The sequence below is a fragment of the Thermobia domestica genome, chromosome 8 (genome assembly GCF_964235325.1).
Source record: "Thermobia domestica chromosome 8, izTheDome1.hap1.1, whole genome shotgun sequence".
NCBI classification, from domain to species: Eukaryota; Metazoa; Arthropoda; class Insecta; order Zygentoma; family Lepismatidae; genus Thermobia; species Thermobia domestica.
The window spans coordinates 7,728,872-7,748,185 of record NC_137461.1 but is presented as its reverse complement, the minus strand read 5'-3'; the positions used below and the strand labels follow the sequence as shown (position 1 = coordinate 7,748,185).

General features: G+C 36.4%; 1 protein-coding gene across 4 annotated transcripts in view; it reads left to right on the top strand.

Moving 5' to 3' along the window:
* LOC145692671 (phospholipid-transporting ATPase ABCA3-like) overlaps positions 1-19,314 on the top strand; it is a 354,108-nt gene that overhangs the window by 218,763 nt on the left and 116,031 nt on the right. For all 4 annotated transcript variants that reach the window (XM_081768050.1, XM_081768051.1, XM_081768048.1 and 1 more), the window contains one exon: positions 11,462-11,587. In XM_081768050.1, coding sequence (XP_081624176.1) covers positions 11,462-11,587 — 126 coding nt within the window. The remainder of the gene's footprint in view (positions 1-11,461; positions 11,588-19,314) is intronic.

Here is a 19,314-nt window from a genome sequence, read left to right as displayed (position 1 = left end):
TAAGGATAACTAAGGATAGATAAAAATTAACGTATTGGTTATCAGATAATCTTCCTATCTAGAATACTATATAATTTCGAAAAATATTTCTGCATTTCGATAATTAATTAATTTTGGAAAACATTTCAAATGCATATGTTTCCTCTAAAGAAAATGCATTTTCCTTGGAGAAATCTGGTTTTGTGTGAATTTCAAATTAACAATTTGTGAAAATTCAATCACCTAGTACCACGTTGAATCCACTTCCAGTATACAGTTGTAATGTAACTAATTTCAAAGGGTATTAGGACATGATCGAATCACTATTCGGTATTTCAAATATACTTAAGTATCACAAACTTATAAACTAGAATCAAAATGTTTCAAGAAAAAAGCCAAATGGATTATAAGACTCAGAAGATAGGATTATCTGTAGTTTCCATACACTCTACGTCTAATAAAAAACAGTTTATTTTTTTTAAACTTATGACAATTTCTCATCTATTCCATTCATTATTGATGGTGTGAAGAAAGTGTGCGCGAGAGGTGATTCTACGTATAAAAAATCCAGAAAACGGTTTCTATTTAGAGATAAAGAACGACTGGAATCATTGCTGATTTCTTTCGGATCGATTGCAGCATCAGTTCCCCGAGTCGTTGTTTTGGTAATAGAGTGCTTCAAACTACAAACCATGTTCTGGATTTTGTTTCATGCGTAGAAACACTTAGTACAGCCACATACTCTATCTGAAGCCTGAATATTTTTCCATTACTTTTATACGAAACAATCTTCAAGAATATCAATAAAAGAGTCATTTTTGTAACACTTTTTAAATGACAGCAGTCAGACACATGCCAAGAAAGTCATTTCGAGGAGGGTTCAAGGCTTTTGCGGATGCCCAAATTCAGAATGAGGGTAAATGTTACACATGTCGACAGTTTTTCGTAAAATTGTAGTACCAGTAAGCCTATATTTAAGAAATATCGGAATTTCAAAGTGGGGCGGGAGCTTGAAAGCAGTACCAAGTAAATGAAATTGTGATTAACCTAGTATCCTACTCTCTCTTATCTGTTCCTACTAATATTGTCTCGTTTGGATTAGTTGCCCTTCTTTTCCTCTTGGATCTTGGGCTGTCAAAATCTGGTATTGATCATAAAGATTTCGGGCCCGCACCAGCTAAATAATCACCACTTGAACATAACCCAAAAGATGTTCGTTTACTATACCATTATATTCAATGTTTTCTTCATCCGCTTTCTTGGCGTTACTCAATTTTGTTGTTGATGGTAACCATCCCGGATCAACAATAGGCACATAACTATTACTCGAACACGAACTCAAAAGATCTTGTTTGTTTTCTGGACCAACTCAAAGTTTTCTTCTCCCGTTTTCTTGGTGTTATTCAATTTGATTAACTCGTGAATTCTTCTTGCCCTCGACATCATTTTGCAATCTATAAACGAACTGTGCGGGGTAAAGGTCTGCACGGGCCAAAATATTTAGCCCAGACCCGGCCCGGTGCGAGAATTTATGATGTGAGGCCCGACCCGAGTCCGAAATGTGTTGTAGCTTTTAGGCCCGAGCCTGGTCCGAGCTCGTGTGATAATCAAATAAGCCCGAAATACAGAAACTTAAAAATTAACGCAAAATTGTATTTTTATTTACAGCAGTTAAAGGTTTAATTTTGTAAGTGTACTTTCGAAGTTCTCCACAAGGAACGGCGCAATATATATCGTTGCACAGTATTTACAAAGTTAGGCCCGAAAATGCAAGAGAAATATGGTTGTATATTTAAAAATTCATGACCCGAGCCCGGACCCAGCCAGAAGTGATATATGCTTTGTAGGCCCGAGCCTGGAAAGCGGCGTGGGTCGGGCTTAGAACCACGGGCTGGGCAAGAGTCGTGAAGATCTCTAGTGCGGGACGACGCTAGTCAGCAGCCACACTTTATTCGCTACTCCCTTGTTTTGTCATTCTTCCTAAGAAGCTAATGAAAACTAGTAAAAATCCAAAAGTCGACAACAAAAGGCTGTCTAAAAATAACTTGAATTGTTGCCGACTACTATTTGACAAAAATGTAATTTGCACAGGTAGCTAGGGAGTAAAAAGTGAATCGACCTTTCCTTCTGCTTATGTAATAATTATTTTATTTACTTAGATTTAAAATAACGAAACAAGTGTGTGCTTTCATTGTACAAATGACTTACCCCAGCTTAAAGCAATATTACTCACTAAAACATATTTTTGAAAATTCATCTGAGTTTTGGAGTCAGAGAAACGCATCAGCCAATAGGTTCTTTGGTCCTAAACATTGAATGAATTCTTTCGAAACAGAAGAACGTATTGGATGTTACGCTTCTCTGACTTTAAAATCAGTTCCTAAAAGAGAGATACATTACTACCTTTTAATGCCAAGGAGAAGAGATAGAGTTACATCGATTTGTCACCAAGTGACCCTTTCAAAATTATATAGGCATATAAAGATAAACGAAAATCCGATTTTTGGACTTACGTCCCTCTGTTTCTCATATGTCGATATTATAATATAATTTAGAATTTCCAACCGCGATAAAAGACAAAGTAAAACAGACACAGAAACGAAACTTTGAACGAAGCAACTAGAGAAAGGACGACTTCTCTTCATGTATTCATAAACATCACCAGATCAGCAGTGTTGCCAACTCAAGAGAAACTTAGGTTTCTCTAAATCGAATAACCTAAATTGCATATCATTATTGGAAGTAACAATAAAAATAAACACAAAAGAGAAGGTAAATGCACATTAGTGTTGCAAACTTTTTGAGAAATAACGTGAAACATGTGTTAACTGCAAACACCGTTGGCACGCACACAGAGTGAGGTACTAACGTTTTGTACACCTTAAACCAGATATTGACAAGATCTGTTTACGCTGACTCTAAGACTAGGTGGATCCGCTGAAAAGGTTGTCATTAACAGAAGAAAAAAGTTGAGTTTGAAAGAGGGTCAATTACTTGGAAAAGTCGTTCTCGTCTTTCTTTGTTGAAAATTTTGTTTCAGTGTTTCTATTAGTTTGCCTGTTATCACGGTTGGAAATTCTAAATTTATTATAATGTGGGAACGACATTTCATGACTTTGTCGTCAAGTCAGCACTGGTTAACATTCTCGTAGAGAGCCTGCTATTTCACTAATGCGTGTTTACGGTCAAATAGAATACATTTAGGGAATGTGCATATCGCAACATGAAAATACCCAAAATAAATGACACCCTAATAAGTACTTTTTATTATTCTTTCGGAATTTAATACTGATTATATTTCCTGAATTTATGTGGTCAGGCGCCACTTTCCAAATTACTAAGTATTGTTCACATTCATTAATTATTGTGCTGGTAATAAATGAAATTTACATGCTATTCCCTTTACTACTTGAATATTTTTTTAAAAAAAGTAAGAAGATAAATTAAATTTGATTTTTAAATTTTCAGATCTAAAGTATCAGCTTAACGACTTTTTACCGTAACTGTACAACCTAGTAATTTTGACTTTGAACGGCATATGATTTCTGTTTTTAAAAAAAGATCATACATATCCATATTATCTTCCTATTTAAGTCACCGAACACACTTTCTTTAATGATTTATGATTCAAAATGGTATAATTTTCAGAGACTTTAAGAGTTTTTATATAAGATCATTAATAGATATAATATTAAAAATTGTTGAGATTGTTGAAAAGAGTGAGTGTGCATATTATGTTTCATCCGCAATTTTCGTTTGATTACGTGATATATATCGCGTTTGTGAATTGTGTCTGTGTATGTAAGTTGAAAATTGACCGCCGTCGAAAATTGGCCCTTTGCCCACTGGAAATCAACCCTACAGGAAGCAAAATTTTCATGAGCTTTTACATTAGTCTGACCTAAGTCCTCCTCCATGCTATGATTTCTCGACAAGGAGCACCCATGAAAGTTTCTGAAGTACAATACTTGTATTTTTGTGCGTGCCCCAGTATAAAACGTCTTCCTTTTTGCTTTTCGGCAGCACTCTAAGCCAAAAAAGAACACATTAAATGGGACATGCAAGTATTATATAATTTTAGAACTAGCAATTGTTCTCTTGCCGAGAAATCACAGCACGGAGGCAGACTTAGGCAAAGCTACTGTAAAATATGGTGAAAATTTTACTTTCCTGAGGGGTTGATTTCCAGTCCGCAAAGGGCCACTTTTCGACGGCGGCAAGAGGTCGGATGCCTCCTGTGGGAGAATCGGGAAGATGACATCGAAAAGAGATTGTTTCGAGCAGTCGGCAAAGAGCCGAAAAGGCGCATAAAATGCACCGGCGCCGGAGCTGGAAATTAGCCTTTCCAAGCAGGCAGCAAACAGCAGATAAGGTGCGTAGCAATGCAATGAAAATCATGACGGATTCCCACCAGTAATGTTGCACTCAGTACATACGCAGTACATTTCTACAATTCTCAGTAAGCTTCAAGTGCCACATAGAGGAAAAGTATATGGGAATGACTTACAAATGCTTGAAACAGACCTAAAAATAACAACTAAGCAACTAATATTGTCCGTTAAGAATAACTCAATTAACACGTCTGTGGTCCAAATGTCAAAAGCTTATAAAAATCAGTACATTTTCTCCCTGAAAGCATATTTTTCGCTATCAGGACCACTAAAAACAACACTGTTGTATGCATTTAAAATTTGCTAGTTGCAAACGCTTTCTTTGGAGAAAACAAAGCCGCAGCAATCCGTCGGAATACGGACATTTCAGGTTTCCCATCAACTATTTGAAAAAGGTGTTTAAACGTCAATGATTTTCTAAATTTTCTAAAGTACAGGGATCTCACACTCCCTGGAAAATGAGATTTAAATAAAAATTAATGAATTAAAAATTATAAATAAAAATATTAAAATAAAAGGTATGTTGTGGCGGAGAGATTCAAACCTTGCCTACCACACACCGCGCTGAAGGTTTTCCCCTGGAGTACGGATTTCTGCCTTGAAATAGCGTTATTTTGATTGTATTGTAGTGGTGCAGCCTGTATACCACCTCCCTTTATTAAGTATTTTTGCGATAATAAAACGTTGCGGGCCATTTTCTCACGTTATTATGCAACAATTATTCACGAAAAGAGAAAATCAATTTATAATCTCTAGCAGTAAGCCGAAGCTCTTAATCTAAAAATTATCCAAACTAACCTAACCTAAATTTAGTGAATTACTGTTGTATTCCAGGACAAATTTGAAAATCGAACAAAAATATGCCAAAACCTACTCCAATCGGTTATATTTGTTTGGATTAGATTAATTTACGTTCGATTGCTTTACATTAGGTTAGGGGCATAAAAACTACAGTGTAAAAAACACAAACCAACTTGTGCTAGTCATTGGCGGATCCAGGACGGACTTCTGGGAGGGGCAGTGGGTTGTAATATTACTATTTTGAGCTACTTTTAAAAACTCCAAAGTCTACAATGGGTTTTATTTATATATAAAATAAGAGAGTTTCCTCTTTTGGCAGGAGGCAATTCTCCCGAAGCACCCACTGAATCCGCCCCAGGTGCTAGTTGGCAACTAAAAAGCACAAGTCCTATATAACTGAGTCATGGCAGGGCGACGCTGGTGCGCAAGCGGCGTAGCGCTGAGGGGTGTCCAAAGGAAGCAGATGCGTCAGCGACGTTGGGTATATGCGTAAGCGAGGGTAGTGAAAACATGTGGGCTTTGGTAATCATACTTATTTCAATATCTCTTGTGATGGTTTCATGCTAGTAACGTTTTAGTTGTAAACATAAAATACAGCTTTCGTACACTGTGCAGAAATACACTACCGTTGAGTTAGAAGCCACTTACCTTCAAAACTAAGGCTTGTAAACTTTTGCAATTTCAAGAAGAAAATCGTGTACTACAGTTTCATAACTGCCGCTCGTTATATTTAAATAAAAAATGCAATGAAATCTTTAAGATTTGCGTCCCATGTTTATGCCACTTAGGCTAAAGGAGACGGTGATGATGTGAAATGAATGAAATAGTGGAATGAAGAAAGTGGAAGGAAACAGGAGAACCCCGAAGAAACCCACGCACACAGTGTTTGTCCACCACAAACTTCACTTGACGGAGTTTGGCATCGATTCTGGGACCCCAAGCACCAGAAGTGAACGCTCTACCACTGAGCCACCGTGGCCTCTACGATTGTAATCGAGTTCTTGATATATCTTAGGAGGTCCGTGAAGGTAAGCAGAAAGGTAACAAATAGAATCGAAGTTAATAAACAGGTTGGGCTAGGTAGTATCATTTAAATAACTTTCTTTGATGCACCGCAAATTTTAGTTGCTAGATGTGCCAGTGCGCGGGAACATACTATAACCAAATCTATTTCATGCACAGCAACAATTAACATATGTAACACAACATATAAGATTTATGACATATGAAATGTATATGCATAATAGTAAATTAACTCACCATATGTATATAGCTCTTCCACTTCGTACGATTCCTCATGTTTCACATGGAATACTATTGACCGGTTAATATTTAGCTTATTCGTTGTCTCCCCCGCCAGGGGCGCTTACACATAATGTTTTCCAGACATTTGGTTAACCAGCAACTTGGTATAGTTGGCAATGAATTAACATTTTTATCACACACAATTTTTTCCTACTTGTAGACTCACCTTCACCTAACTATAAGAATCAACAAACTTTGTTTGAAGCAGTTCACCCACACTGAATCACCATGTGAAAAATGAAGAACGCGAACCGAGCATACCGACCAGATGACGATTTCTCCAATCAGGCTCTTTAGCGACAAAGGCGGATCGGCACCTGCTCAAGCATCTTTCCGAGATCGGTCCGTCCGCTGTTTGCCAACCTTCTTTCGACTTCTTTACTTGTCGGCACGCCGCCAGTGTTTTGGCATCTTTCCGACAACATTTGCTGGGGTCGGCTCGTCCGCTGTTTGCTGTCTTCTTTCAAATTGTTTGTCAGGGATCCTCTCATACTTGTATTTTTTAAAATATTTACTTCTCATATACCCTTTACGTGCAGTCCCTTTACTACATTTGTTTTCATACATTTACCTTTTCTATGGTCATCACGCTATCAGCGTCTCGACGTCTTTACATCCATCATTTGCCGCGTCGTACCGTCCGCTGTATGAAGACTTTTTGCCGACTCCGTTTTCACAAGGCATATTCAATGCAATTAGTGTCCACCCACAAGCAAAAAATCTTCGGACAGTATCAATTTTTACTTTATCATTAAAGAAGACATACGCTCTATTCATTTTCCAAAATTCGACTTGTTGCCGCTGGTACGCGATATTGAAACTTTCGCCGACGTCATTCGGACGTCGTTTTATAAGAAATTGCCGGCAGTGTCTTTTGGCCGTCGTCGTTCGACTGTCTGCCGACTGTTTCCATAAAGCTATATACGAGGGAAAGGTAAGCCCTAATTCGTATTTTAAAGGAACAAATCACCTTCTAACTCTCTTTGCTTTCTTTTGGTGAAAGACTCTTTTTTTTGCTCGTCGCGGTCGAAAATCGCGCGGAAAGACGCTGGTGTCCGGCTCCGGCAATCGTACCAAGGCATATGATTGGCATGTACAAATTGTCCTAGTATAGGTGGCAGGATCCTGATGGAGACAAGGCGATCCTTTAGGTCCCGCTTTGTTCGCTATTACAGTTTAGGATCAACACAGAATTACATGTTTCGTATTTAGATGATGGTACTATAGCAGACGATCCAGACATAGTTATGAGTGAGCTACAGAATATTCGAACAATGGCAGCAGACATTGGACTACATTTAAATTTCATGAAGTGCGAAGTAGAACTTTTAGGAATTTCGCAGGAGTAAATGGAAATGTATTCACAATTTCAAAATTCAGCACCGGGAATACAACTAATCACAACCACTTCAGCCTTTCTACTTAGTGCAGTCCTTCCACTTGAGGCAACACGTAATTTGTTAGTCCAGAAAACTAAAAAGTTGATTTTTTTCTTGTTATGTCTTTCCCTAGTCTAAGCACATTCAGATTTTTTTACCTTCTTCGTGCGTGGTTCTCCATGCCAAGATTAATCTATTTTTTACGATGTTTCCTCCTTGGCGAGAAGTCTATTTGCTAGAGAAGTTTGACATTTTTCTGAAAGTTTGACTATAATTGTTACTCAACTATAACATATAATAATAACGCATGGATACAGGCCTCCCTCCCAGTTGATTCTAGAGATCTTGATATTCGTCGGGCTGTCGATCTGGCGTATCCTGCATATTTAGCGTCGTTCTATGGATACCGGCATACCATTGAGATACTCCTCAATCAAGAAAATAAGCCTCATATATAATTGGATGTCCAAAACTGCATAACTGGGTGGTCTAGGCTAGTTGTTTTAAGTCCTCCTGAAATAACTGGCAGAAGTTCAGAATCTGTTTGGGAGAACACGATCGTCAAATTGCATCAATCAGTGATACTACAAGAAGCAGACAGCGAACAGGACAAGGCCATACTTGCCGCCTCCTCATTTCCAATTTCAGGTGCTTGTCTACAGGCATTACTTTCACACAACCTAGGACTGCATCTTTGAAACGAAAGTTTTCGTATTGCAGTTGCACTTCGCCTAGGAGTAGAGATCTGTGAATCATACAACTGCTGCAAATGTGGTACACCAGTCAAGCAATCTGTCTTGTAAAAGTAGCGCCGGAAGGCATTCGAACGTGAATGGCATTATCTGGAGAGCACTCACATCGGTGGAAGTTCCATCTGGTCGTGAACCTCCGGGATGTAAAAGATCTGACGGCAAAAGACCAGATGGCATGAAGCTGGTACCATGGAATAGGGGATAGATTATTCTCTGGGATTTCACCTTCTGTGACAGTTTAGCGTCATCCAACCTTACTCTTTCATCACAAGGAGGAGGTATTGCAGCCCACAGAGAAAGTGAGAAAAGAAGAAAATATAAAGAACAACTTGATAGGTACTTGTTTGTGACCGTAGCCATTGAATCGAGCGGAACTTGGGGTCTCGAAGTTCTAAATTTTATCAAAGAATAGCCCAATGTATTGCACACGTTACTGTGGACAAACAAGCTACTAATTTTCTGATACAACTTATCAGCATAACAGTTCAGCGAAGCAATGCGGCTTCCATTTTAGTTACGTTACCTCCTGGCAAATTTTTAGAAGAAGTTTCCCTTTTATAACTATGCAGAATTAGGTGTTTTCTTATATCATTTTCGCTCTTTCTTTTCTACGCACCATCGTTTTATCTCTTCTTTTTTTACCTTCTCTCTTTTTCTTTCATGTCTTTCACAATTACCATATGATTGTGTGTAAAAAAAATAATTGTTACCTTTTAAAATTTTAAAATTAAATACAACTGGTTTCTTAATTCTATGTAAATTGTGTGCAAAGGAATGTTGAAAACACAATCCTTAATTCTGTTATTACCATTATTTTGTTAAGGTATACTTTCTTACAATTTCAAATGTGATATCGTTGTAATGTATGATATTTTTTAAGAAATAATAATATCGTGTAATAGCAATAAATCAGTTTTAGGGGAGACCGGAGTATTCACGAACACTTAAGCTTTGATTATAAACAATTGTTTGTTTTTACAGATGAAATTATGATTTCTTGCGTAAAAATATAAAAATAATATATTTGAGTGGGTGGTTTAATTTTCCTAAAATTTCAGGAAACTGTAAGAATACAATAATTTAATTTATAAGAAGTGGATTCAGGATATTGAATTACTTTTAAAATTCGAGTTATAAATTGGAGTATTTGTTTATGGAACAGGGCTTAATTTATTTATTTACTTGATTTTTTAAAACACAAATATCGATTTTATTTAATTTGATAAAATACTTACAATTAAGAATTTTTAACTTTGGGGTTGAAGTTAAGAATATTTGAACATTTGAAGTTCATAAATACTTTTTTGACAGAATTTTGGTTACGAAATGGTTTTACAGACAGTATAATACTACTTAAAATATCCTTAGGTAGAATAGTAAACTTATTTATTTTTCATATATGAGGCGTTGATGGCCAAGTGGCATTCATGTAAGACCTTTGTGACATTTTGACTTATTGAGACTTTTATCAGAATCGATATAGAAAAATCAAACAAAAAGAACGAAGGTCTGTTGTGAATCCTTTATCTTGCTAAGGTATGTTGAAAACTCGGAAAGTGTAAAGTATAACAATATATACACACAGAGGTTTCGTATATTCAGCGAAATAGCACATAATTCAGGGGTTGGAACGAAAAGTAGTGCCGATCATTTCTAGATATGAGATACATATTAAAATAAATACAGCAAATTTTGCAAGTATTAGACATTTATATCCCTATATAAGTATATGTTTAACTCTGAAGACTTGCTATGTAGCTAAAAGTTCATAAGTTTGTAGAATTGCCTGTATTTACTCTCATAAACACATCAATATCTAAAATGACAAGTATTATTGAGTTACGCCGCTTTGCCATGGAATCTCGTGTGTAATAAAGCAGTATGTGGAAGAAAAGAATGCACAACAGTAAATAAAGGTCCAAATAAGTCATCAAGAGTCTTCATCCCGGCGAAATTAAAATACCGCTAATTTTACAGTAATTATGTGATATCTTCAAGCAGATAAAAGATAATTAAAATATGGAACAAGAGCGCCCTAGACAATATTATTTTGTGTGAGGTACCGTTATCACAAGTCACCTAGTGGCTTTCCGTTTTCAGCTGTTTAGAAACGCGAAAATAAATGCCGATTTTCAAAATGGCTCGAAATCGAAAGCAGATAAGTGAGTTGTGATAACGGTATCTCATGTAAAATAATATTGTCTAGGGCGCTCTTGTTCGACATTTCGATTATATTTTATCTATTTGAAGATATCACATAATTACTGTAATATTAGCGGTATTTTAATTTCGCCGGGATGAAGAATCTTAAAACAAAGTGAGAACATAAATGTAAACAGAAACATTAATAAGGAAAGCATACTGGAATATTATGCATCATAATTACTGTCACAGTACACGTCATCATCATAATCTACATTGTGTTCACTGTCGTTTAAAAGCAAGTAGTGATTATAGATAGGTGACGTAAATGGCAACAAGTCAATGGTAACTCGAGGTTCCTTGGAAAGTGGTTCTTGTCGAATGTTGCCTGATTTACGCCACTTTGCCATTCAGGGTAATCATGTATTTGAATTTACGACGTTCTTTATGTTTTCATCTCTTGGTCTATTTTTAATTCTGAGATATGCAACATTGCCATCGAACAGGTTATGGTTTCAAGTTCACGGAAATTACTTAATCTCATTTTAAAAATAAAAATGAGTTACGCTACTTTGCCATTGAACGCCTCACAACCTCGTTTAATCGAACAACCATTTATTTAATTATTTACCATCTCTCTGAATATGCTAATTACAATATATTATTCTGAATACATTATTTTGCATTTAATAATATTTATTACAATTTTTAGGGTGTTTTACTTTGTTGTTGCTTCTCTGCTTCGTTGCTGGGATGCCAATAATGTATCTTTTAAGTTTATGCTTTTCAAGTCAAAGATTGGCATTTGTGATTATTCCTTACATCCTTTATCCACCACGTAAGTATTATGTCTCGAAGATATTTATGAAACAATTATCATACAATTGTACAGTGAGAAATAATATTAAATATATGTTGGAGTTACAAGAAATGATAGATCTTTCCTTCAGAAAAATTATTTCACTATACGCCCAATAATTGGACAACGAACATGGCAGTACATATAAACCCCCCAAGAAAATCACATGAGAGGGTATACCTCAATTTGTAGCAAGAAAATATAAGCAATTCAGCATCACTTACTTACAGAAGCACGAGATAGGAAGGCATAAATTCCATTCATGTTAAGTTCTAAGAGACAAGAATTAATTGAAAATAATATGAATCATGGACTGAGAAAGCATGGAACTGAGCATGGCGACTGAGAAAGCATGAAAAGCACAACAGAAGTTGTGAAAACGAAAGAGGGAAAGATAAAAGCAAAACACCTAGAAATAAATGAAATTTTAATGCTTAAGGATCCACAGTCTCTGCTTCTACCCCTGCTCCCTCTCTTTGTCTTGATATTTTTCTCCCTTTGTGGGATAAATCGCTCTCAGTGACAATCGTTGGAATCATTTACAATGCTTAATTTCGTGAAAAACCTGTAAATACAGACTTTGATTCGAACCAAGAATGTTTAGATTGAAACTCGCACAACCCTGTCCACTTAGCTACAGAAACCATATTAGCCGTGTTGAAAAACCAGCTATTAAACTCGAAACTCTCGGCGAGATACCTTTGGTTCCGTTTGAAATTTGAATTTTATTTACGGCCTTTAGACAACTATGGCTCAACTACTGTTGGGATCATAAAAATGATTTGATCTGTAGATCAAGATCAAGCAAGAGCAAAGCCACAATCTTGGAAACTTCCTGTTCTACAAACATATATCACGAATTAATCGAGGACTATAACAATGATGTCGTAAATCTACGAAACTAGAACTAGTTCTTCAAGGAAGTAGTCGCAGGAGTGAATGACATCTTTTAGCGTTGATACGCAACACACGTGCAGTAACATAACACGGTTTCAAATCTCTGCCGGGGAAAGTTATTCTTTGTTTTCAAAATGTATCTATATGTTCATATTTGTTACTAATAACACAGTGCAACAAATTTCAAATTTCTGTCTTGCCTGGAAATAAGAGATAGTTCTCTTTACTAATTCACATACGCGGACTAAGAAAATGAAATCAGAAATGTTTCATCAGGTGCTAATTTTCCTGGATAGGTCACATATACCACTTAGCCTATACTGCACACAGTTAGCGTTACATTATAATTCATAAAAAGACGAAGTGGCAACGTGTTCACCAGGATTCGATTGCAGTACAGAAGGAACAAATAGATGGATAAAGTACGGATCATGTAAGACAATTCATTTGCTGTTACAAAACATTAAGAAAAATGAACATGAAATGTACAAAACAGCGAGAACTGTACTTATAAGCTAGAAACTTCTCCTGGAAACTTTCCGTTTCTGGGTGAATGGTGAAACTTCTTGTAGGAGAGTCCAGCAGTAATATGAAAAAAGGTTTCGTGAACATCTTCCGTTATATCGTCTTTCTATGGCACATATATCTTAGAAAAATCAGTAACCATTTTCATCTGTGACATCTTCGAGATTAGGTGAGAAAATATTCAAATGGGAATGTAGGAAAAGTATTTTGAGGGACGTGTTGCACCTAATGGATTTGTAACAATCCAGGATGTGTTCTATCAGTTCTCTGTAATTTTCAGACCTGGCAAACGTAAGTAATTGTTGCACAGATCTTTGAAGGCAAGCCATGCTGCCTTCTCCGTATTAGTCATTACATCTTAAAATGTACTGTGTTTCATCAGCTCACGAATCTGAGGCTCAACGAAAATACCTTCTTTAAATTTTTGATGCCCTAATCGCAGGAAATTTGAACATTAGAAATTGAAAACCTCTGCTACCTTTGTCCATTGGTTTTAAAAAAATCGTCATGAAGCTCAATTTCAGATGTAACAGCGGTAACAGCACCTTCCCTTTGTCAACCACTTGTTCATGTGACATTTTTTCACCAGGATTGAAGCTTTCTCTATCAGGCCAATGTTTGACTACGTAGCGGCCTTTCCTTGTTCCGCTGTCCCAGTGACATAAAAACAGCAATATTTTGTGTAATCAGTCTGCATTCCCAGCATAAGCCCCCAAAATTTGAAATCACCACAGACTTTCCATTTGTAATTCAAATAGCGTATATAGTTTAGAAGTAATCTTATGTTGTTGTAGGTTTCTTTTAAGTTGAACGGAACGGGTCACTGGTATCGAAGGTTTCTACTTTCTGCCATTAAAGAGGCAGCTTTGAGACTAGTTTCCGAGGAATCTGAATAGGCGCCATTCGTGAATTAATCCAAATTCTGCAAATAGCCCATTTATGTCTTTACAATATACTAGATTCTCGCTTATTGCGAAAAAGGCGGGAAGACCATGTTGTCGTTTACGTAATTATATATCAGTGTTCGGTTTTAGCAAGTGTTTTTGTTGAAGACGAGAAGCAAGTAATTCTGCTTGCCTTTTTGGAAGGTTGAGATATCTTACAAGATAGTTCAATTCTGCTTGTGAGAATGGCTGTGGTTGGGGCTGATGTAGATACCATGTACTCAGGATCTTCGTGATCTGTTTGTTTGTCACTACATCGTTTATTTTATCTTCAAGTTTCCATGTCGCTGGTGGTTTTGGAACTGGAAGAGAATCAAAATGCGGAACTTCACGCATTCCTGTTTCCAAATTTGGCTATGAAACTCTTTGTTGTGATTTACTTGCAATTCCTTTTACTCCTGTTAAACAAAAGTGGCAATATGTTATGTGATCTTTAGGTTCTCTTCACAACTGTGGTACAGCAAATGGCGTAGATAAGTGTGTTCCATGTAACCAGCCTCTTAAATAGCAGGAGCAACGTGAGCAACAGTCTTGTGGTTCCAGAATTTACCTTAATCTATCTTTGACTCAAAATACAACCCGAACGCTATTTTGACAAGCAAGGAAACGGGATATCACTCAGACTTCCTTGTAAACTCAAGAAACACTCACTAAACACATAAACAATAGCTTCAAGTTAGGGAATATTGACGCTAATATACAGGCATAAACACTGCGTGATTCCACTAGCAACTGACTGACGCAAATCACTTAAATTCCACCACCTCTTTACCAAGTGACTATCCTTCTCCGGCCTGTGATACCACGCAATGACACTAATAAATATTCTTATATACTTTCAACGCGTATTATCTTCTCCCAATGGCTGGCGCCGCGCCGTATAAAACACAAAAAGCGTAAAATTTAGTGGTGATAAACTTGACTTCCCGATAAAAGTTCACGTGGTAGGGACAACCGGTTTTCTCTATCGTCATCAGGTCACTAAACTTCATAGGAATCACAGGTGTTTGTTTTGCGGCAATTTTAATTGTCGCAGAGTGTAACTGGTTTTCTTCATTTTTAGATTAGATTAAATTAGTGACCATGAGTTACTGTACAATGCGTGTGGTCACATATGTTTGTATTTTTCTTTGTCAACATGTTCTTGAAATGAAATGAAATCTTTTAGTTTTACGTTCCACGCATATGTCGGTTATGCTAAAGGAGACGGTGATGATGAGTAATGAATGAAAATGGTGGAACGAAGAGAGTGAGAGGAAACGGGAGAACCCTGAGGAAACACACGCACAGGGTGTTTCTCCACCACAAAGTTCACTTGGAGGGTTTGGGATCGAGCCCGGGACCCAAGCACAAGACGGGAAAGTTCTATCACTGTGTCACTGCGGCCCTCAACATGTTCTTGAAGAAAAGGTGTGTATTACGTGTAGATGTTTTTACAAGGGAATAGACCGGCTCCGATGCTATTGGGAGAGTGAAAAATCAAAACGCAGGGTGCAGATAGAGTTGCACGGTTTCTATCAAGTTTTCTGTGCCAAGAAATCTCAGCTGGAAGTATTGTCGAGATTTTTGGTGGGTGACACCCCAAGGGATGTATCTGGTGGAATCAGTGTTGTACGTTGAACGATTATTGCCCTAATTAACATTTCGACCACATTACTCCCGCCTTCTGTCTCAGAAATGATGCAACACTTATGATTGCATTAATAGGATCTTGCTTCCGGTTGAAATATTATGTATTACCTCCTTAAGATTGTCATCAGCTTTATGTTTAATTCCAATTTACAGGAGTCTGGTTCGGATTCCAAATAGGCAACTCTTTATACCTTTTATGAAATAGTATTACATAATTTTCAAGGGGACATTTCTATTTAGATTCATTTCAGGAATCACATCCCGAAGTTTGTCCACGTCTTCCGGGTTCACTCTGTATATGAATGTGTGCGTTAAGAAGCAACAGAAAAGAAGAACATTGGAAACGTACAATATTTTATTCTCAACCTAAACGTGTTTAAGATTTTATTGAAAGTTCATATATTTTTTAATTATTACACTATATACTGAAATTATTTGAGAAATGGGCTCATTCACAGAACAAACCTTGATTTATGTTTCAATTCTTCTATCCCTTGCACATATGTTTACTGTGCACTGGACTTGACATTAGTAATCCAAGGAAGAGATAGCATTAATCATGCAAGAAAGAAGGGCTCATTGCATGTATTCAACCCAATTCTATGCAGAATTATGCAAAAATAAATAATTAACTTTTCTTCTGTGTTCGTAAAATCTTTTAAAACATTCCTTGTTTTTATTAACCGCTTTACGCTTTTGAGTTATAACAAACAGAGGTGTCCATTATTTGGAAGGGGCATATTCAGAGACTCGTGAAATTTTGGCTGTTCGAGGTTAAATTTGGGGGAAATAGTTCTCAAGTTTCGATGTTTAAGCAGTCCGTTTTAACATTTAGGTCCGTCTACTAAACCAAATCGAAGTGTCGATACTTCACACTGGCATGTAAATTACGGATAACCATATCTTGCTTATTTCATTGGCCCAAATGCTCGAAGTGGTTATCTTCACCAGCAAAGTGGCACACTACGCTTTACCCAAACATTCAGGGTCAACTTCAGACTGGCAAATAAATGTCAGACTCCCTTACTTGTCTCGACACAGAACTGTATGTGAGGACACAAACAGCTCAAAAAGAGTAATACCGAGTCCGGTTATAACCTCGTCTGGCCCAAAAATTTTAGAAAATAGCCTGAAATCGGTCCTAAATATTTGAACATCATTATCTCCTTTATTTGACTGGCTCGAAAGCACAATGCAGTTATTCCAACCAGCTCAAGAAGATTACAACGAAGCCAAACTACAGTCCCAGCTGAAGTCAGTCATGTTCAAATTGTACTAACTGTAGAAAAAGGAATATTTTGTGAAATACATAATAATATAGTATTTAAAAACTTCTATATGAATACAGGTAAACACATGTTTTGTTCGTTTGCTACATTTTCATACGTGGAAGAACATTTCCGATAAAAATTAGGACCTAAAATGATTCATCCATAGTAGAATGAAGAAGACAAAGAACAGAAAATAGAATACATTTACTACGAATACAAAAATCATTGTCTTGGAAATTGAGTTATATTTCGTAAGAAAGATTTTGTCCAGGGTAGGCATGTTAGGTCAGTGGTAAACCACTAGATTTTTAAATCGCAAAGTTGTGAGTTCGAAGTCCGTTTTGGTCGAAGCATTTGTTATGTAATTATTTTCTCTTTGATGCATGAATATTTAGATAAAATAATTACATTACATATCTCAGTTATATATATATAATTTTCAAGACATAAGTAATTATTGTGTTTAGAATATAACATCTGAGATGGGTGTTGGCGGTACGTCGATTATCAAATGTGAATGTTAAACACAAATTAAGAAAATCCTGTAATAGTAATATAAAGTAGTATGGAATAGCAATAGTTGTAGTTTGTTAAAGAAGGTAGAACGGAAATTCTTTACGTAAGTTTAAAGTTCAATATTCTGGATTGGAAGTGGTGACGCTTTTGTCGCTCTCTATCTATCTATCTATTTTTGAGTTTGTGTGTGTCTTATCTGTATATATATAAATCTGTGTGTATATAGAAATACTGTATATATAGATTGATGTATGTTTGATTTTATGTCTGTGTGTGTGCTCCAGCATAAATTTCTATGCCTGGAAAAAATTTTAATCAAACTTTACGCACATACAGTCAGTTAAAGAGCATTGTAGAGGTAAGTTCTCTAGCGTGCTTACAAGAAGTGGGAGGGAGATACAAATAAAAATGATAGAAAACGATCAGTATTAGTGTTCAATTAATAGTTTTCGGTGTCGCTTAGATAAATTGTCTGACTTCTGATTTCCTTTTACTCTGATTTAAGCTCCTATTTGTAGCCAGGTGAAGAAGGGTGAAGTAGTATCAAAAAATATCGGCATACCGATTTTACTGTCGAATTGTAAGTTTTCAGTGTCACTAAAATAATTGGTAAGAGTAGTGATGCCACTTAAGTATACATTCATAACCAGTAGTGGCAAGACACCCTGAGCCACCATAAGAAGAATGGAAGGGGCACACATAGTATAAAAAATAGCTCACGTATAAAATAGCAACTCACACATAAAATAGCCAAAAATAACCTTTTGTTCAGCAAAATAATAGAGTCTTACATTTATAGGCCAGTCTAAAGTGGTCCCCTGAATGTTTGTGAAGGGTGTGGTGTGCAGTTTGGCTGGTGTGGCTAACCACTTCGAGCTTTTAGTAGAATTAAATAAGCAATACATGGTTATCCGTAATTTACAGACCAGTGTGCGGTTGGCCTCCAAAGTTTCTACACTTCTATCTGGTTTAGTAGACTGACCTAAATGTTAAAACGGACAAGCTCAAACAGCGAAAAATGAGTACTATCTACCTCAAATATAACCTCGAGTAACTTAAACTTCACTAGCAGTGCGGGAATATGCAGCTTCCAGGCCATAGAACTTCTGTTTGTTCTAGCTCATAACAGTAAAGTGGCTAGCCAAAACAAGGAATCTTTTAGTTTTTGCGAACACAGAAGAAAATGTTAATTATCTTTTTCTGTGTAATTCTGCACGGAATTGGGTTGAATACATGCACTGAGACTCTATTCCTTGCATGATACAACGCTTTCTCTTTTTCTTGCGCAAGGGATAGAAAAATTAATGTTAAAACATAAATCAAGGTTCTTCCGGGGCTTCATTTCTTAATTTGTTCTGTGTTTATGCCCATTTCAAAATTATTTGAGCATATAGCGTTTCGTCTCATTAAAAATATGGAGATTATTTATTTTTTCTTAGAAATTATAATGTTAAGAATATTCAAATATTCAGAGAGAATGTTAATTTATGAATATTACTATTATTATTTACTATTGAGAATACATAAGTTTTGATGTGAAATGAAAGGGTATGGACTGTTAGTTAACATGTTTTATTGCATAACTACAACAAATAATATCACATTCTGCTTGTAGCTATTTCAAGGAACTAAGTGACCAGATATTTAATCCTATTAGTACCATTGGTGCTGTTAGCTTACGCACAATCATTTTAAATAATAAACACAACAAATTAATGGGAGCCTTAATGATTCCAATGATTGCGGGAACAAAATTAACAAATCTAATGATTTGGAAGTGTTAATGGAGTATCTGATTATTTTAGTCTGTCAACGGAAAACCTTCCAAAAATCTAGGAGTAAGTCCGAAGTCATCATAACTAGATCAGAAAGGTAAAGTAAAGGACAACTTACTTGGCCAGCAGAGGTGCTGCCATTCTTG